The 22115-nt window shown below is 42.6% G+C and overlaps 1 protein-coding gene across 1 annotated transcript in view; it reads left to right on the top strand.

Moving 5' to 3' along the window:
• Positions 1–22115, top strand: part of LOC106583616 (integrin alpha-5) — an 83471-nt gene that overhangs the window by 2101 nt on the left and 59255 nt on the right. The window contains exons 2-10 of the mRNA XM_014168000.3: positions 3788–3918; positions 14591–14691; positions 15109–15232; positions 16968–17029; positions 17641–17686; positions 18085–18210; positions 18546–18590; positions 19701–19744; positions 20504–20560. Of these exons, the coding sequence (XP_014023475.3) occupies positions 3788–3918; positions 14591–14691; positions 15109–15232; positions 16968–17029; positions 17641–17686; positions 18085–18210; positions 18546–18590; positions 19701–19744; positions 20504–20560 (736 nt within the window). The remainder of the gene's footprint in view (positions 1–3787; positions 3919–14590; positions 14692–15108; positions 15233–16967; positions 17030–17640; positions 17687–18084; positions 18211–18545; positions 18591–19700; positions 19745–20503; positions 20561–22115) is intronic.

Raw genomic sequence — 22115 nt, 5'->3', positions numbered from 1 at the left:
TGAACGATCCTTCAAAAATCTTTGGCATTGTGGTGTGTGACAACACTGCACATTTTAGAGTGGCCTTTTCTTGACCCCAGCATAAGGTGCACCTGTGTAATGATCATGCTATTGAATCAGCTTCTTGATATGCCACACCTGTTGCCCAAATTTTGAGAGAAATAAGCTTTTTGTGCATATGGAAAATGTTTGGGATCCTTTTCTGAGCTCATGAGATATGGGACCAACACTTTACACTATTCACTTTTCTCAAATTTACGGATTCATGGGTGCTATTAGCCTACAGTAGAAGGGAAAGTCTCATGCAGGCCTAGTTTACAATGGGATAACTCTAGAGATGTAAGTTTGACATAATCGTTAGGCCTATAATGTCAGGGGTTAGGTCACAATGCTCATTTTGCTAATAGATAACAAGGACGACCCATTTACTCAAATCTGAGGGTCACCATTGACATCGGGTCTGAGCTGATCGATGTTTAAACACATTTTTAGAGGCTAGGCCTATATCAACTCCCCTATCACAGCTTTCCTTCTACTGTCCTCAGAGGCAGAGTCGGATTGATGCCATTGACTTAATGTCCCTGTTTTTTGACACCAGCAGCGAGGAAATTGTTTGTCTTACTCCGTTGGGGGGAGGGACAGATGTGGGTTGTGGAGTCATTACCAAGATGTTGATTCAGTCCAATTGTATGAGTCAGCTCTTTTTTCCTGGTGCTTTATTTATCTTGTCAGGACAGGACATCGGTAGCCTTTGTGCTGAATTAAACTAAATCATTGAATAGCTATCTATTTTTATTGTTTTGATTTCACAAACTTGATCATATGACTGTTGATTGCTCCTGCCTTGTTTTGGGTCATATTAGTCAAGTTGGAGTAGGTGGAAAACAGTTGTCACAGGGAGACAAATAGAGTGACATGCCTTTTTTTCTCACTTGCCCGAAAAGGCTCCCCTCAATTTCATGCATGCCGCAAGTTAGATTGTGTAGTCCCATATAGGCGGTTGCCAAAGTTGTTTATGTGTCTCAGCGACATCCACAGTGTGAGTCAATGACCCTAATTAACACAGAACCCCAGTGTTTTGGTAAAGAGGGTGTCTGGCAATAATATGTGATCAGCAGCAGCTTTAGAATGGTTCTGTTGAATAAGCTGCGATGTTAATGCAGTGTTTCCCCTACGTTAAAGTGTGGTGTTCGTTCTCGTCATTTATTCCATTTCCACAGATTGTTGCCATTTGACCCTTAATAGCCCAATACTCCACTGAAATGTGTTCCGTGTTTAGCCTCCTTGGTGGAATAATATCTATAATATCGTCTTTTGGATTGGGGAGAGATGTTTGAGCCCACTGGAAGTAGACCAGACCAGAATGTCCCACTAATATATATTTCTCCCCAATCCAAAAGACGCAGTGCAGGCTACATGTCCTACATTTAATGAATCAGATATTATTCCACCAAGGAGGCTAAACACAAAACACATTTCAGTGGAGTATTGGGCTATTAAGGGTCATATATATATATATATATATATATATATATATATATATATATATATATATATATATATATATATATATATATATATATATCTCCCCTACCCAAAACCCCTTCCTCCCTCTATCAGTCCAGTAGAGCTGATGAAGCTAAGAACTAGCCTTAGCTATGATCTGTTTACTGAGACAGGACAGAGCTATTGGAGAACATTATGACAGACTGGTGGTGATGATGAGGATGATAAGGTACCTGTAAATTGAGAAAGATCCTTTCAGGGCCTGTATTCATAAAGCATCTCATAGTATGTGTGCTGATCTAGGATCAGTTTAGCCTTAAATCATAGATCATAGTTAATGAATAAATTCCATACATCAGCTGATGTCACAAAGTGCTGTACAGAAACCCAGCCTAAAACCCCGAACAGCAAGCAATGCAGATGTAGAAGCACGGTGGCTAGGAAAAACTCCCTGGAAAGGCAAGAACCTAGGAAGAAACATAGAGAGGAACCAGGCTCTGAGGGGTGGCCAGTACTCTTCTGGCTGTGCCGGGTGGAGATTATAACAGAACATGGCCAAGATGTTCAACCGTTCATAGATGACCAGCAGGGTCAGATAATAATAATCACAGTGGTTGTAGAGGGTGCAACTGGTCAGCACCTCAGGAGTAAATGTCAGTTGGCTTTTCATAGCCGATCCCTCAGAGTTATAGACTGCAGGTGCGGTAGAGAGAGAGTCCAAAACACCAGGTCCGGGACGAGGTTGCACATCCGGTGAAAAGGTCAGGGTTCCATTGCCGCAGGCAGAACAGTTGAAACTGGGGACAGCAAGGAGTCATCAGGCCAGGTAGTCCTGGGGCATGGTCCTAGGGCTTAGTTCCTCCGGCCAGGTAGTCCTGGGGCATGGTCCTAGGGCTTAGGTCCTCCGAGAGAAGGAGAAAGAGAAAGAGAAAGAGAGAAAAAGAGAGAGAATTAGAGGGAGCATACTTAAATTCACGCAGGACACCGGATAACACAGGATAAATACTCCAGATATAACAGACTGACCCTAGCCCCCGACACAAACATGTTTTGGTTCTAGTCAAGATTCTAGCAGCCGTGTTTAGCACTAACTGAAGTTTATTTTGTGCTTTATCCGGGTAGCCCGGAAAGTAGAGCATTGCAGTAGTCTAATCTAGAAGTGACAAAAGCATGGATACATTTTTCTGCATCATTTTTGGACAGAATGTTTCTGATTTTTGCAATGTTACGAAAATGGAAAAAAGCTGTCCTTGAAATATTCTTGATATGTTCGTCAAAAGAGATATCAGGGTCCAGAGTAACGCCGAGATCCTTCACAGTTTTATTTGAGATGACTGTACAACCAACAGAAGATCTCTTTGTTTCTTGTTACCTAGAACTAGCATCTCTGTTTTGTCCGTGTTTAAAATATAAAAAATTGACGCGATCCACTTCCTTATGTCTGAAACACAGGCTTCCAGGGAAGGCAATTTTGGGGCTTCACCATGTTTCATTGAAATGTACAGCTTTGTGTCATCCGCATAGCAGTGAAATTTAACATTATGTTTTCGAATGACATCCCCAAGAGGTAAAATATATAGTGAAAAAAATAGTGGTCCTAAAACGGAACCTTGAGGAAGACCAAAATTTACAGTTGATATGACAAACCATCCACAGAAACAAACTGATATATTTTCGACAGATAAGATCTAAACCAGGCCAGAACTTGTCCGTGTAGACCAATTTGGGTTTCCAATCTCTCCAAAAGAATGTGGTGATCGATGGTATCAAAAGCAGCACTAAGGTCTAGGAGCACGAGGACAGATGCAGAGCCTTGTTCTGACGCCATTAAAAGGTCATTTACCACTTTCACGAGTGCAGTCGCAATGCTGTGATGGGGTCTAAAACCAGACTGAAGCGTTTCGTATACATTGTTTGTCTTCAGGAAGGCAGTGAGTTGCTGCGCAACAGCTTTTTCGAAATGTTTTGAGAGGAATGGGAGATTCGATATAGGCCGATTAGTTTTTTGTATTGGGGACATGATCCTAGATTAGCTGTCCTAAAATGAAATACTTTGTGAATGCAGCCCTGAACTGCCTTTTGAGTGAGACAAGATCACTGACTTATATGGTAAAGGATCCATGAAGGGAGGGAGTATATGTGGCCAAATCATTGCTCAAATCAGTTTAAAACAACAACCGAAGATGAATTGATCAAAAGTACTCATTGCTTCGTGTACTCCCACTAATTTTGGCCGATCGTGCACTAATACTGTGTTTTGTCTTCTGTTATTATTCTACAGTTTCAGTATTCTGATTGGTGCTCCCAAAGCTAACACCAGCCAAACAAACATCATCGAAGGTGGATCTGTGTACTTGTGTCCCTGGAGCCAGGACCAATCGGTTTGCAGTGTTGTCATTTTTGACAATGAAGGTAAGGTACCTGGCTGAATAACCTGGTGGAATGAGTTTGTGTGAATGTGTGGAAAAGCAGCTCATCAATGTTTCTTCCTTGTGTAAAGTATGATGAGTTTCCCCATTCCCCATTTTGAAATCCAAGATGGCGTAGCAGTCAGGCGTCTTTTGTCTTCGTCTTATTGTGTCCCGTGTATGTATCTTTTTATATCTTCACATATATTACTTTTTAAATGTATTTTTAAAATATTTTTCTTAACTCCAACTTCAACATACTCTCCTGCAACTCGCCTCACCCAATGTGGTATGGATCTGCTATTTTCTTTACTTCAGAACCGGAAACCCCAACAGAAAGCTAGCCAGCTAACTAGCTACTAGCTAGTAGTCAGCTAGCCACTGCTAGCGGTCATCAGCTAACCTTCAGCCCAGACAACTCCTGCCAGTCTGCACAACGCGATTCAACCCAGAGCGTATAGGACTTCTTATTCTCCATATCCCCGGATTCCTACTGCAAGCTCTGAACCTCTTCACTTGGAACATCGCAGCTAGCTAGCTGCTATCCGATTGGCTTCTCCTGGCTAACGTCTCTGTCACGAAGCAAGCACCAATTAGGCTGGAGCTAGCCTATGCTAGGCCCATCTCCCGGCTAGCTGAAGAAGTCCATCAGCCACTCCTTGGGCTACAACACCTATTTTGCCAATTGGCCTGGACCCCTTTTATTGCGGATACAGAGCCCCACCGATCCATCACGACTGGACTACCGACATAATCCACCCAAGGAGTTTTTTCAACTGGCCCCCCTGTCACGACGTCCCCTGAATACCCATCTGCTAGCCGCGGCCCGCTAGCTGTCTAGAGCACTCCGGACTGCTAGCTGAAGTAGTCCATCAGCCAGTTTTTTGGGGGGCTACTATACCTATTTTGCCAATTGGCCTGGACCCTTTTACTACACGGAGCCCTGCTGATCCATCACGACTGATCTGCCGACGTAACCACATGAAAGGGGCTACAACTGACTTCTTCCATCGCGACGTTCCTCTAAGGCCCTCCTGCTAGCCTGCTAGCCCCGGCCTGCTAGCTGTCTGAATCGCGGTGTCTCCAGCTCACCCAGCTACTCACTGAACCCAATGATCACTCGGCTACGCATGCCTCTCCCTAATGTCAATATGCCTTGTCCATTGCTGTTTTGGTTAGTAATTATTGCCTTATTTCACTGTAGAGCCTCTAGCCCTGCTCAATACGCCTTAGCTAAACCTTTAGTTCCGCCTCCCACACATGCGGTGACCTCATCTGGTTTAAATTATGTTTCTAGAGACAATATCTCTCTCATCGTCACTCAATGCATAGGTTTACCTCCACTGTATTCACATCCTACCATATCTTGTCTGTACATTATGCCTTGAATCTATTGTACCGTGCACAGAAACCTGTTCCTTTTACTCTCTGTTCCGAACGTACTAGACGACCAGTTCTTATAGCCTTTAGCCGTACCCTTATCCTACTCCTCCTCTGTTCCTCTGGTGATGTAGAGGTTAATCCAGGCCCTGCAGTGCCTAGCTCCACTCCCATTCCCCAGGCGCTTTGTTTCATGCGCTTCGCTTCGTTTCACGTTTCAAAGCCTTCGTTTCATGCATGTTAACATAAGAAGCCTCCTCCCTAAGTTTGTTTTATTCACTGCTTTAGCACACTTTGCCAACCCGGATGTCCTAGCCTTGTCTGAATCCCGGCTTAGGAAGACCACCAAAAACCCTGAAATTTCCATCCCTAACTATAACACTTTCCGACAACATAGAACTGCCAAAGGGGGTGGAGTTACAATCTACTGCAGAGATAGCCTGCAGAGTTCTGTCTTACTATCCAGGTCTGTGCCCAAACAATTTGAGCATCTACTTTTAAAAATCCACCTTTCCAGAAACAGTCTCTCATCGTTGCCGCTTGCTATAGACCACCTTCTGCCCCCAGCTGTGCCCTGGACACCATATGTGAATTGATTTCCCCCCATCTATCTTCAGAGCTCGTGCTGTTAGGTGACCTAAACTGGGACATGCTTAACACCCTGGCCATCCTACAATCTAAGCTTGATGCCCTCAATCTCACACAAATGATCAATGAACCTATCAGGTACAACCCCAAATCCGTAAACACGGGCACCTTCATAGATATCATCCTAACCAACCTGCCCTCCAAATACACCTCTGCTGTCTTCAACCAGGATCTCAGCGATCACTACCTCATTACCTGCGTCTGTAATGGGTCTGTGGTCAAACGACCACCCCTCATCACTGTCAAACGCTCCCTAAAACACTTCAGCAAGCAAGACTTTCTAATCGACCAGGTCCGGGTATCCTGGAAGGATATTGACCTCATTCCGAGAGTAGAGGATGCCTGGTTATTCTTTAAAAGTGCTTTCCTCACCATCTCAAATAAGCATGCCCCGTTCAAAAAATGTAGAACCAGGAACAGATATAGCCCTTGGTTCACTCCAGACCTGACTGCCCTTGACCAGCACAAAAATATCCTGTGGCATACTGCATTAGCATCGAATAGCCCCTGCGATATGCAACTTTTCAGGGAAGTTAGGAACCAATATACACAGGCAGTTAGGAAAGCAAAGGCTAGCTTTTTAAAACAGAAATTTACATCCTGTAGCACAAACTCCGAAAAGTTCTGGGACACTATAAAGTCCACGGAGAATAAGAGCACATCCTCCCAGCTGCCCACTGCACTGAGGCTAGGAAACACTGTCACCACCGATAAATCCATGATAATCGAGAATTTCAATAAGCATTTTGCTACGGCTGGCCATGCTTTCCACCTGGCTACCCCTACCCCGATCAACAGCCCTGCACCCCCCACAGCAACTTGCCAAAGCCTCCCCCATTTCTCTTTCACCCAAATCCAGATAGCTGATGTTCTGAAAGAGCTGCAAAATCTGGATCCCTACAAATCAGCCAGGCTAGACAATCTGGACCCTCTCTTTCTAAAATTATCCGCCGAAATTGTTGCAACCCCTATTACTAGCCTGTTTAACCTCTCTTTTGTATCGTCTGAGATCCTCAAAGATTGGAAAGCTGCTGCATTCATCCCCCTCTTCAAAGGGGGAAACGTTCTAGACCCAAACTGCTACAGACCTATATCTATCCTACCCTGCCTTTCTAAGTTCCTTGAAAGCCAAGTTAACAAACAGATCACCGACCATTTCAAATCCCACCGTACCTTCTCCGCTATGCAATCTGGTTTCCAAGCTGGTCATGGGTGCACCTCAGCCACGCTCAAGGTCCTAAACGATATCATCACCGCCATCGATAAGAGACAATACTGTGCAGCTGTATTCATCGACCTGGCCAAGGCTTTCGACTCTGTCAATCACCACATTCTATCGGCAGACTCAACAGCCTTGGTTTCTCAAATGACTGCGTCGCCTGGTTCACCAACTACTTCTCAGATAGAGTTCAGTGTGTCAAATCAGAGGGCCTGTTGTCCGGACCTCTGGCAGTCTCTATGGGGGTGCCACAGGGTTCAATTCTTGGGCCAACTTTTTTCTCTGTATACATCAATGATGTTGCTCTTGCTGCTGGTGATTCTCTGATCCACCTATACACAGATGACACCATTTTGTATACTTCTGGCCCTTCTTTGGACATTGTGTTAACTAACCTCCAGACGGGCTTCAATGCCATACAACTCTCCTTCCATGGCCAATGTTCTTCAACCGATCACTGCTCACACCTGCCCGCCCGTCTAGCATCACTACTCTGGACGGTTCTGACTTAGAATATGTGGACAACTACAAATACCTAGGTGTCTGGCTAGACTGTAAACTCTCCTTCCAGACTCACATTAAGCATCTCCAATCCAAAATGAAATCTAGAATCGGCTTCCTATTTCGCAACAAAGCATCCCTCACTCATGCTGCCAAACATACCCTTGTAAAACTGACTAACCTACCGGTCCTTGACTTTGGCGATGTCATTTACAAAATAGCCTCCAACACTCTACTCAGCAAATTGGATGCAGTCTACCACAGTGCCATCCATTTTGTCACCAAAGCCCCATATACTACCCACCACTGCGAGCTGTATGCTCTTGTTGGCTGGCACTCGCTTCATATTCGTCGCTAAACCCACTGGCTCCAGGTCATCTATAAGTCTTTGCTAGGTAAAGCCCCGCCTTATATCAGCTCACTGGTAACCATAGCAGCACCCACCCGTAGCACGTGCTCCAGCAGGTATATCTCACTGGTCACCCCCAAAGCCAATTCCTCATTTGGCCGCCTTACCTTCCAGTTCTCTGCTGCCAATGACTGGAACGAACTGCAAAAATCACTGAAGCTGGAGACTCATGTCTCCCTCACTAACTTTAAGCACCAGCTGTCAGAGCAGCTCACAGATCACTGCTCCTGTACATAGCCCATCTGTAAATAGCCCATCCAACTACCTCATCCCCCATACTGTTATTTATTTTATTTATTTTGCTCCGTTGCACCCCAATATCTTTACTTGCACACTCATCTTCTGCACATCTATCACTCCAGTGTTAATTGCTATATTGTAATTATTTCGCCACTATGACCTATTTATTGCCTTACCTCCCTTATCCTACCTCATTTGCACACACTGTATATAGACTTTTTCTATTGTATTATTGACTGCATGTTTGTTTAATCCATGTGTAACTCTGTGTTGTTGTTTGTGTCGCACTGCTTTGCTTTATCTTGGCCAGGTCGCAGTTGTAAATGACAACTTGTTCTTAACTAGCCTACCTGGTTAAATAAAGGTGAAATAAAAACAAAATTGCAATGTTAACGCAATGTTAACATGTTTCATACGTAGATTTTACAAAGACAGTGTATACCGTATTTCAAAGTATTCCCCCCAGTTAATGTTGGATTGTTTAACCATAAAAATGCCTCTTCATCCATAAAACTATAAGGCTATTAGCAAGCTCACTGGCTAGGATGACCTTAAAGTTATGGGGATAAACCTCTCCCTCAAGGCTTAGGGATTCTTTACCAACAGTGCTCCATTTTTATTTAAACTATTCTTTGAAGTTTGCACTGTGTTTTGTAGTGGCCAAGTCCTCTCTTGTATTTCCCCTTTCTAAAGCCTATAGAGCCTTGGTTGATTTCCTGGCTGGCTGGCTTGAAGCCCAGTGTTGTAACTGTAATTAGGCCAAAGTCATTATGGGGACAAGGACCCCTGAGGACCCCTGGCGCTGCCTGCCAGTGAAGCGGTCACAAACTCCATCAGATAAAGCAGGAAGTGGCCCACCATTTGAGGATCAGAGAGTGTGTGTTATCATATAGGTTACAAACATATTGTACGTTACATGGACACATACTGTGACGGCCCTGAATTAGTCTGAACCGTCTGCGCTTCTCCTTCCAACACGGCGCTTCCCATTTAATTCCCAACTAAATAGCCAGTATCAGCTGCACAAAAGGGGGTTGTGATGGTGGTGCCAATGAGGATGTGTTCAACCCTCAGTTTCGAACGCTTCTTTACTCCGTTTGTTTTGTTGTATTTAAAAGTGTGCTTTGTAGCCTTGTCTCAAGTTTAACCAGGATCGGATCCACTCATTTCTTCCTTTGGACTACACATCTCAGTTGGTCTGTTTCTTCATGGCCTTTCTAGGATTGGATTGTCTGACTGACCGACTAACTACAACTTTTTTGCATACGGTATTTCATTTGTTTGAGTGTGATTTATACCGTGTTGATTTGTGGTCAGTTGTAGTTGAAGACTACTGAGATTTGATACTCTTTCTGGTTGTGTGGTAAAAGAGTTAGATATTTTGATTGTATGATTGAGACTGGGTTTACGCTACACTTTATAAACGGACAAACATTGTGTGACTAAGGTCACTGGAGTTCACTGTACTCCTTTACCTGGCTGGACTCTTTTAGGCCCAAGGTACGGGACTTTTCTCGAGCTCATTGTTTATATTATTATGTGTATGATCATTTATGTTGGTAATACAACCCACGCAAAATAACAGTTTTGAAGTTATTTCCAATGTTTTAAGGGTTTATGAAAAGTGTATGTCCATACTGACTTTTACGTGAGTGCTTTGTATTGGTGTAGACTTGACGGACCAGACAGGACTCATTCCCTCACAAACAAAAAGGAGAAATCAATATTTTCTCTGGTAGGCACGACCTACCTGGCAATCCTACAAACAATAACCCCAAGTCAAAACCGTTACAATACACACACTGGATACACACATACTCAGATACACACACACACACACACACACACACACACACACACACACACACACACACACACACACACACACACACACACACACACACACATGCATACTGTACACCTGTGGAAGCTGGTGGGAGGAGCTATAGGAGGACGGGCTCATTGTAATGTCTGGAATGGAATTAATGGAACAGTATCAAACACGTCAAACATATTTTGACTCCGTTCCATACTGTACTCAGGTACAGACACAAATGCACATAAACAGGATATACACACATACACACAATACCCCATAATGTCAAAGTGGAATTATGTTTTTTGAAATTGTTACAAATTAGTAAAAAATGAAAGCTGAAATGTCTTGAGTCGATAAGTATTCAACCCCTTTGTTATGGCAAGCCTAAATAAGTTCATGAGTAAACATTTGCTTAACAAGTCACATAATAAGTTTCATGGACTCAGTCTCTGTGTAATAATGGTGTTTATCATTATTTATGAATGACTGCCTCATCTCTGTACCCCACACATACAATTATCTGTAAGGTCTCTCAGTCAAGCAGTGAATTTCAAACACAAATTCAACTACATATACCAGAGAGGTATTCCAATGCCTCGCAATGAAGAGCGTCTATTGGTAGATGGGTCAAAATACAAAAAGCTGACATTGAATATCCCTTTGAGCATGGTGAAGTTATTTATTACACTTTGGATGGTGTATCAATACACCCAGTCACAACAAAGAAACAGGTGTCCTTCCTAACTCAGTTGCCGGAGAGGAAGGAAACCGCTGAGGGATTTCACCATGAGACCAATGGTGACTTTAAAACTGTTACAGAGTTTAATGGCTGTGATAGGAAAAACTGAGGATGAATCAACAACATTGTAGTTACTCCACAATACTAACCTAATTGACAGAGTGAAAAGAAGGAAGCCTGTACAGAATATTCCAAAACATGCATTCTGTTTGCAACAAGGCACAAAAGTAATACTGCAAAAAATGTGGAAAGGAAATAAACATTTTGTCCTGAATACAAAGTGTTATGCTTGGGGCAAATCCAATACAACACATTACTGAGTATCACTCTCCATATTACCTATCGTAGTGGTGGCTGCATCACGTTATGGGTATGCTTGTAATCATTAAGGACTAGATTAAAAAAATTACGGAATGGATCTAAGCACAGGTAAAATCCTAGAGGAAAACCTGGTTCAGTTTGCTTTCCACCAGACACAGGGAGATGAATTCACCTTTCTGCAGGACAAAAACTGAAAGCTCAAGGCCAAATCTACACTCACTGGAGTTGCTTACCAAGAAGACAGTGACTGTTCCTGAGTGGCCGAGCTACAGTTTTGAAACCGGCTTGAAAATCTATGGCAAGAGCTGAAAACAGTCATCTAGCAATGATCAAGAACTAATTTGACAGAGCTTGAAGAATTTTGAAAAGAATAATGGGCAAATGTTGCACAATCCAGGTGTGGAAAGCTCTTAGAGACTTACCCAGAAAGACTCACAGTTGTAATCGCTGCCAAAGGTGATTCTAACATGTATTGACTCAGGAGGTTGAGTACTTATCTAATCAACAAATTAGTGTTTTATTGTTCATGATTTCTCTTACAAATGTTAGACATTTTCTTCCACTTTGACATAACAGGGTATTTTGTGTAGATCGTTGACAAAAGAATGGCAATTAAATCCATTTTAATTCCATTCTGTAAAAAGTTCAGGCGTGTGTATACTTTCTGAAGGTAATGTATGCTGTACTCAGACATGAATACACATAACCTGGATACACACCTTCTCTTGCACGTAAACTGTTTATACATACACAAATACAGACACATGCATTGCTTACAAACCTATCTGTGATCACAAACACATACTGTGTACACAGAAATGTGTGCTGTATACATCCACCGGCTTATATACACACAAATATACACCCTTATAAGTACATTCTCGAAATTGAAGGAACAGCTGATGTGATAAATGAATTCAGGAATTAAGATGATAGCCGTTTTACACAGACATGCAGGAAGACACACACACACACATACACTGCCCTGGGCCCTTCCTTTCACGTGCTTGTGCATCGCAACGTTTCCCATGCAGATCTCTGGGTTCAAAGAGTATAGTGTGTACTACAGACACAGTCCAGACCCCAGCAGCCAGACAGACATAGGGCAGACCCCAGAAGCCAGCCAGACAGACAGACAGACAGACAGACCGACAGGGCAGCGGTACGGGAAGGTTAATGTCACCACTCAAGTCTATGCGTCAGACAAATGCATCAAACCCATACTGCCAAGTCTACCGCGTCAAATATTTAAATTCTTAATCTTAAACTTCTTCTTACCTGGGAAGTAGTCTATTAGCCAGGAGTGACTGTCTGAAATAAAATTTTATTTTTCACATGCGCCGAATACGACAGGTGTAGACCTTACAGTGAAATGTTTACTTACAAGCCCTTAACCAACAATGCAATTTTAAGAAAAATACCAAGAAAATTAGTAAAAGTAACAAATAATTCAAGAGCAGCAGTAAAATAACAATAGCGAGGCTATTTTTTGCCATACCAGAGCATCCTGACGGGTTGCACCACTGCCTATCTCTCAAGATGACTAAAGTTTGACCTAATCTCATAGCCTAGAACCAAGTCTCTCATGTGCTCTCCTAGCCAGCTGCTGGATGTTTTGCCTGTCACAAGAAACTGTTTTACCAGAGCCCCCCCACCCCCTTCATAAAATAGGGATCAGACTATGAAGGACAAATGTTACTACAGTAACAATGCATTCCAAGTGCAGCTGAATGGTTTGATGCTTGCCAATAGCAAGGTGGATGGATTAAGAGTTGAGACTTAGACAGAGTTCTAAAAACATGTGGAACCGTGTGACATCAAACAGGGATGACATGAGGGATCATGTTGAGACAAAGTTAACTTACAATAGAAATCACCGTTTCTGAAACTTCTCTTGAGTACCACCAGCCATTCCTTTTTTTTGCAGTAGTGCCCCTTTTGTATTTGTTGTCTTTATTGGACAGGATAGAGAGAAACAAGTATAGAAGGAGACAGAGTGCTAGAGCGCAGTGGGATGGATTGGAGCCCGTGTTGGCAGCGGTAATACACAGTACATGTCACCAACAGGCAGCGGCTGAGATCAATGGACCACCCCAGCCATTGCATTTATTTGATGTATTTCAGTGCAAGGAGACCTAATTCAAATGATCAACTAAATGTCATTTGTCACATGTTTAGTAAACAATAACAGTGAAATGCTTACTTACGGTTCCTTTTCCAACAATGCAGAGTTAAAGATTAAACATAAATACAGTGAATAAAAAATAACATTTTGAATAAAAATAACATGGCTATATACAGGAAGTAGAAAATAACATGGCTATATACAGGAAGTAGAAAATAACATGGCTATATACAGGGAGTAGAAAATAACATGGCTATATACAGGGAGTACCAGTACCTAGTCGATGTGCAGGGATACGATATTATAACATAGCTATATACAGGGAGTACCAGTACCTAGTCGATGTGCAGGGATACGATATTATAACATAGCTATATACAGGGAGTACCAGTACCTAGTCGATGTGCAGGGATACGATATTATAACATAGCTATATACAGGGAGTACCAGTACCTAGTCGATGTGCAGGGATACGATATTATAACATAGCTATATACAGGGAGTACCAGTACCTAGTCGATGTGCAGGGGTACAATGTAATAACATGCCTATATACAGGGAGTACCAGTACCTAGTCGATGTGCAGGGATACGATATTATAACATAGCTATATACAGGGAGTACCAGTACCTAGTCGATGTGCAGGGATACGATATTATAACATAGCTATATACAGGGAGTACCAGTACCTAGTCGATGTGCAGGGATACGATATTATAACATAGCTATATACAGGGAGTACCAGTACCTAGTCGATGTGCAGGGATACGATATTATAACATAGCTATATACAGGGAGTACCAGTACCTAGTCGATGTGCAGGGATACGATATTATAACATAGCTATATACAGGGAGTACCAGTACCTAGTCGATGTGCAGGGATACAATATTATAACATAGCTATATACAGGGAGTACCAGTACCCAGTCGATGTGCAGGGATACGATATTATAACATAGCTATATACAGGGAGTACCAGTACCTAGTCGATGTGCAGGGATACGATATTATAACATAGCTATATACAGGGAGTACCAGTACCCAGTCGATGTGCAGGGATACGATATTATAACATAGCTATATACAGGGAGTACCAGCAACAAGTTGATCACGCCCCTCATTTGTCAAATCAGGTGGGATAGTCCTGAAATACAGTAAGTGGAACAGTAGGGTTACTTGAGGAAACACTGGTGCAAGCTTTAGGCGAGCTATTACAATGTCATACAAGTACTGCATTACGAATGTAAAGGTGCGTTTCTTTGGCATCTTCCAGGGGATCGCAGTTTCCACGTCAACGACGTCGACGTCCAGGTCGAGTTCAAGTCCCATCAGTGGTTTGGGGCTACGGTGCGTTCCCATGGCAACACTGTCCTGGTAAGATAGGCTACTACATTCTGTGGGACAGAAGGGAATAGGTCATCATATAACTGTCCTGTTAGAATTGCTCACAGAAATATATATAATTTTATTTGGATTTTGATATCGTTCAGAAGTTCTACACACAAGTTCTACCACAGGAGGTTGGTGGCAACTTAATTGGGGAGGACTGGCTCGTGATAATGGCTGGAGCGGAATGGTATCAAATACATCAAACACATGGTTCCATTCCTTTTGCTCCGTTCCAGCCATTATTATGAGCCGTCTTCCCCTCAGCAGCCTCCAATGCAGTCGACCATAGCCCCAGTCATAAAAAGCTTTTCACTATGTGTCAGTGATGTGTATTAACATCTGACAGTTGACAGTTGTGACGTTTGTGTGTTGTTTTGAACTCCTTTCTTGAATGTCTCCAAGGCTTGTGCCCCAAGGTATTACTGGAGAACGGAACACGATGCCCCCTTCTCGGATGCCACAGGAACCTGCTACCTCTCCGTGGACAACCTCAAGACATTTGTGGAGTACGCCCCCTGTCGCACAGGTACAGTACTGCAACAACATCCTTATCCAAAATACTGTACCTGAAGTCAATTGAGTGAAGTAGTGATGAAACATGCAGCCACAGGTTTGTCTTGTGAGGATGAGAGCCAAATCCTCACTTTAGATCCAACATTCTTGTTAATTGACCACTGATGTCAATGGGAGATTTGTGTGCTCACAATGTTATGATTGTTACACGGAGAGGAGCAGATGAACCCAAGAGCAGACTCAGACAAAGAGACTGGGATAAGGTAACCATGGTATTTATTGAAATACAGGGGAAGATGGGGTGCAGGCCAGGGAATGCTTGGGCGGGTTACAGGGAGCCAGGTGGTGAGGCTGAGGCTGGAGCGAGGGGAGTTGGGGCTGGGTAAGAAGGTCCGGAGAGGAATCCAAGGAAACAGTAGAGTGGGGGGTCCAGGACAGAGTAGCAGGACTGACGAGACGTGGGGCTGGAGACAGGGACCAGAGTCAGAGAGGACAGAACTGTAGCGGATAGGAAAACAGCATCAGGCAATGGGAAACAGGCACAACACGAAAACACGATCTATACAGAAACAAACAGCAAAAAATGCAGACTGACTGAGCAGAGGTTACGATCTGGCAGCGTAGAAGTGGCAGGGCTGAGTATTTGTAGAGGTCTTGATTATGGAACAGGTTGCAGCTGGTGGGGATCTGCTCTGCCTCCAGCACACCTGTCTCCGCCCGCACAATCACACACAGAGAGAGGAAGAGGGAGAGAGCACTGGGGGAGTTGCGGCAGGTTACGGAGACACAGGAGGAGCAGTAGAGGCGCAGATGTAACAATAATATTGCCCAGGGCCAGGTTTTCCATAGCGATGGAGCTTAGGCTTCCGAGTGATTTTAAAGATGCGAGGGTTTTAAAGATGCATCTTTCCTACAACTGCGGAAGATAACACGCTTTTCTCAAAACACCATGCAGAGAGAACGTTCGATAAGGCCGTCATTGGAGCATGTGACGATACTGATAAGATCGAAATAAAGGGAGCGTTGCTTTCAGGTCAGCTTCCTCCAATCAAATCTTACCTAAACATTATAATTATTTCACAATATTGACGATGGATCAGCTCCTAGAGATATATTACCACCTACGGCTGCAAATATTGAGGCAGCTTATTCTAATGCTTACCCAATAAAAATGCACTGAATCACAGAATTGGCACATCATTTTGCACGTTAGGCTACACATCATGAAATATATTAAGACAAATTACAGACCGTAGTAAAATAGAACTCAATTGCTTGAAAATTAAATGTATTTCAATATGATTGAAATAGGCCTTTAGCATACTGTTTATATTTTAATGCAGTCATCTCGGTTTTCATTTGTTTGTATCAATTGCAAAGACATTGGCAACTTTGTATTTGTAGTCAACTTCTTGGGAAGTTATCGGTGGTCACAGATAGACGGATAAATCATGTGATTCTATGTTTAGCGGAGATCTTCTGTGAGTAAAGTGACTTGGGAGGGCAAAAAAGCATCTAACGGCGCACTTAGCTGTTCTTCGAGTGTTCTGAGGCAGGCGTTAGATTACAAGTTTTTTCAAGTGCAACGTAAATAACAATGGGAAACAGCTCAGAGATTGAATGATTCTCCTACGAAAGATTCTAACGATGAACTTAATCTTAAGATGCTTTTGGGAAACTAGACCCTGCATAGGCCATTTGGGTGGTGGCCTAATTAATGTTTTCTGCATCTCTTCCTTTTACCTTAGAGAGACATGGTCCTGCAGGACAGGGCTACTGTCAGGGTGGGTTCAGTGCTGACTTCACCAAGGTACGTTGAACAGGACAAGGAACAATTCCTTAACAAACAATTCAAAAGAGATTCTCTTTTAGTTTTTAATGGGGCAAACTCCTTATGTTCTGGGGGGCTGTTCCAGAAAGCAGGATCAGTAAGTTAGAGATTTTTGTATGGGGCGGCAGGTAGCCCCTCCGCACCTCTCTAAAAACCTGTGTGTGTACTGTGTGTGTGTCTTTTGGAGGGGTTGGGTTAAAAGTGGAAGTACAATATTGGTTGGCCTTGTCTGCAATTGACCATTAATGTGATTTTAATCTTAGTCAGGTAACTGTCCCAGACATTCTGAATTAACTTCCAATTAACTTTCCAGAAATATAGACGTGAAATTGGCATTATATAATTGACTCAACAACAAACAACCCATATTCAAGTTTTGCTTTCTGAATGATTCAGGAAATCAAGACATATTTGACTGCTTATCAAAGTAAGCTGGCTAACTGAATGATCTTGCTTTCTGGAACAGCCCACTGAATGAATACTCTATGTTTAGTCACATAACATAAGACTTACAATGAAGTTTGAAAAGTTTGAAAACTTGCTTGATACCTAAGGTTCTCATCAGAGTGGTGGTTTTCTGCGTGTTTCAGGATGGGAAGGTTGTTCTCGGAGGACCAGGAAGCTTTTACTGGCAAGGTGAGTGCACTATTAGATTTATGATAGGATCCTATTGGGACCATATGTGGATTACTATGAATTGGCTCAAGTACAGGATGTAGAGATAGCATACAGTACAGCTTAGAAAACTATACTGGGAATTCCCACTCTCACATTTTTATTAGACAGGTACAGTGGAGAGAGACAGGAACAGTGGAGAGAGACATGAGAGAGAGCTTTGTATGTGTCAGTATAGTGAAAGGGTGAGTTTGGAACCTGCGCAGACAACAGCCTATTTTTCCCCAAGCGGTGAAGTTATCCCCTACACCATCCATAGGGCCAAACCTCGACAATCATTTTAGTGCAGCTAAAAAACATAGTTCGAAAGTCTTAACCTCTAACCTCTTGCTCTTTTCCACATCCGTTCCGGCCTACAGGTCAACTAGTCTCAGCCACCACAGAGGAAATTGTCAAGTCCTACTTCCCATCCTACTTCCTGCTCTCTGTTACTGGGCAGATCCAGACTCGGCAGGTGCAGGGGAGCTATGACGACAGCTACCTCGGTTAGCATGGTCCACTTCTTCATAGCAGCTACAGTAGCTAGAGGCTACATCGGACACCCTATTCCCCTCACAGTGCACTGCTTTTGACCAGAGCACTAAGTGGTGGCCTTTCTTGATTTCCCATTGCTCTCTCTCACTCTTTTCTCTCTCTCTCTCTCTCTCTCTCTCTCTCTCTCTTTCTTTCTTTCTTTCTTTCTTTCTTTCTTTCTTTCTCTCGTTCTCTCTCCACCTTTCTCTCTCGTTATCTTTCTTTCTATCTTTCTCTCTCTCCCCCTCTCTCTCTCTTTCTCACTCTTGCTTGCTCTCCCTCTCTCATTCTCTCACTCTCTTTCCAGGTTACTCTGTTGCCGGCGGGGAGTTCAGTGGAGATGATATTGAAGGTGAGTGTCATATTTACTGTGCCAACTTACTTGCTCGAGCATGATTGGGCTTTGAGTTTGCTTACCCCATAGCCCTGTCTAATAGTTAACCATCTAAAGACCCCCTGTGCTCTAATATACTAATGTGCTCTAGTCATTAGAGCATTAGTCATTAGAGCATTAGTCATTAGAGTGCTAGTCATTAGAGTGCTAGTCATTAGAGCGTTCGTCATTATAGAGCTAGTCATTAGAGCGCTAGTCATTAGAGCGCTAGTCATTAGAGAGTTAGTCAGAGCGTTAGTCAGAGCGCTAGTCATTAGAGCGCTAGTAATTAGAGCTTTAGTCATTAGAGCGCTAGTCATTAGCGCATTAGTCATTAGCGCATTAGTCATTAGAGCGCTAGTCAGTAGAGCGCTAGTCATTAGAGCGTTAGTCATTAGAGCACTAGTCATTAAGGCGCTAGTCATTAGGGCGCTAGTCATTAGAGCGTTAGTCATTAGAGCATTAGTCATTAGAGTGCTAGTCATTAGAGCGTTAGTCATTAGAGCATTAGTCATTAGAGCGCTAGTCATTAGAGCGTTAGTCATTAGAGCGTTTGTCATTAGAGCACTAGTCATTAGGGCGTTAGTCATTAGCGCTCTACTCATTAGAAAGCTAGTCATAAGAGCGCTAGTCATTAGAGAGCTCATCATTAGAGCATGTGAGTGTATCAGAGCATAAGATAATAATGTACTCATCACATGTCTTTATGGTCTATTGTAGTAAGTACTTGACAGATAGTATTCTTGAACAGAAGACACTTTTAAAACGAAGCGACTTGGCTCTCACTAATATATTTCCCTGAGCTTGTCCAGTTCAGTAACTCACTAAAAGCCACAACAGGAATATTTTCAACACTGACTTATTTTAAAAGAAAATAAAAACTTGCGGGCTTGCCTGTATAAGTTATTTTAAGCTTATCATAGAATTCCCATGCACCTGCAACAAACAAGCCTCAGCTTTTCCTATTTTAAACACTGGGTTATTACCAGCAAAGTTTTGACCCTTGTGTATTTAGAAGTGCTTGGACTCAACTGCTCTCTCCAATCTCTTAAACTTATTTTCTTTCTTTCTCATTTTCTGTCTTTGCAGATTTCATCACCGGAGTCCCCAAAGGACTCATGCTGCATGGTTTAGTAAGGAGTCCTCACATATTTCTACATATTTCATCATTCATTCTAGATGAAAGTTAATGAGGGTTAACATAATAAGGATGACATTGGGATGACATAGAACGGGAGTCGGCAATAGGCGGCTCACGGAACAAAACCTGCCTGCGAGTGATTTCTTTTGGACTGCCCAAAGATTGCATTCAAATATGTTTTTATTTTTGGTCAAATAAGACTATCAAATCACTAGGAATTCAGCTAAAAAATGTAATTCAGGAAATCTGTTCCCAAGTATTCCTACAAATAAAAAGAGAGACACGCAGTATGTGATCATGTCTCAATGTAATCAAGGTATGAAAATGATTGTATTTGAAAATAACAATCTCTTTTTGGGTTTACTTGTGGTCAATGTGCAGTGTACAAATGATTATGTTCCTGCCCCCCCAACCATCCGCTTGGACAAAAATCATCCCGTGGCTGAATCTAGTTGCCTTCCCCTGACATAGATGTAACGTATGTTACTGTAAAGAGAAAAATGGGAGCGAGAGGATGCCAAAATATAAACAGGGGGAATATCCATAGAAAGATACAGTAAACCTTTTAATTTGGTTACATTCACATCCACTGCAGGAAGTGAATTAATAAGGAGATTTAAAGAGATAAATATATTGAATGTAGATAAACAAGCATGAAATGCATACATAGTCATAAACAGACATTTTGTTGATGGTTCTACTACAATCATGGTTGATAACTGAAGTTCTTTTACTAACTCTCTCAATGCAGGTGTCATTACTCAATGGGACAGACCTGAAATCCATGCTGAACCTAACTGGAGAACAGGTTGGTGCACATCTGCTTAACAGCAAGGGGGCTAGACTATACTGTACTTTTGGCGCCTCTGTTTTGATATGTGGGTATATATAGGGGGGGGCTGAAGGAATTTGCCCCCAGGAGATGGAGCCTGATCCCTGGGTTAGAGGTGAGCCCACGTACACCTATGTTTTCCATATGTTCTGATTGAATCAGAAACCGAGGCAGAAACAGCAGGCACACACACACACACACACACACACACACACACACACACACACACACACACACACACACACACACACACACACACACCGCACACACAAGTATAACGGCTACATACTGACTCAGGATTTTGTGTTGCTAACTGAGGGGATGGGGAGCTTGTTTATACCAACACGTCATTGTGCCAAAGGGTCTGGATTCCTCATTCGCTAAGTTGGTTTTGGGATTAAGTGACATGGTTGTTTTTATACTCTCGTAGTCTTCTAAATTCTCCATGATTGATAAACGAGACCCCTACTATTGTACACATGTATGTGTGCTTAGTGTTTGTGTGTGTGTTTTTGTTGTTCTTGATTGTGTGTGTGTGTCTGCGGGTCCGCCAGTGTTGTGGAAGCTACTCTGAAAATGCATTTGACCAGGCTACCAATTTACTTGACACTGAAACAAGTTTAAGCTACACTAAAGCTACCCTTAAGAAAAATATAATTTACTTACTTATAAAGTTCATTTGAAAAAGTAGTTCACTACATCCAAACTACTTGGTGATGAACTATCATATCTAAATCTGAAATTTCATAGACTACAAATTACAACAACAGATCTGGAGTCAGATGTTAACAGAATGTGTAATTTAACCTATTAAACACAAAAACTAAGTTTCAAGTGAGAGTTAGGCAGGTCTGATGCTGAAATAGAAAGGAAATGACTACATGTAGTTCACTGCTCCCCAACACTGGTGTCCGCACGTGCGCATGTTGGCGCATAGGCTGTTACTTGCAATGGAAAGCTTTGGGTTGAGGGTTCTGGGCATAAGAAACACCACATGCTGTGTAAACTGCTAACTGACTGCTAACTGCTTACTGCATAGGGAGAATGATCTGAAATAAACTCCTGGCTGGATTTGACCTGATGGTTTCTTTAGGTTGACTGCTCTCAACATGAGTGCTTGGACTGCACCGTCAGACTCAGCTGCGGAAACAAAGAAATAAAAATAAATAGTTGTATCTGCTTACCTAAGAGCCCCAGGACATTTGAGTCTGTAGCTCAATGTCTTGACGGTTATGTTAGATTTGAGTCTGTAGTTCAATGTCTTGACGGTTGTGTTAGATTTGAGTCTGTAGTTCAATGTCTTGACGGTTGTGTTAGATTTGGGTCTGAATCTCAATGTCTTGACGGTTATGTTAGATTTGAGTCTGTAGTTCAATGTCTTGACGGTTGTGTTAGATTTGAGTCTGTAGTTCAATGTCTTGACGGTTGTGTTAGATTTGAGTCTGTAGTTCGCAATGTCTTCACGGTTGTGTTGGATTTGAGTCTGAATCTCAATGTCTTGACGGTTGTGTTAGATTTGGGTCTGTAGCTC

The sequence above is a fragment of the Salmo salar genome, chromosome 22, assembly GCF_965601325.2.
Source record: "Salmo salar chromosome 22, fSalSal1, whole genome shotgun sequence".
In the NCBI taxonomy this organism is placed as follows: domain Eukaryota; kingdom Metazoa; phylum Chordata; class Actinopteri; order Salmoniformes; family Salmonidae; genus Salmo; species Salmo salar.
The sequence above is the reverse complement of the archived record's forward strand: the minus strand, read 5'-3'. Positions and strand labels throughout refer to the sequence as shown.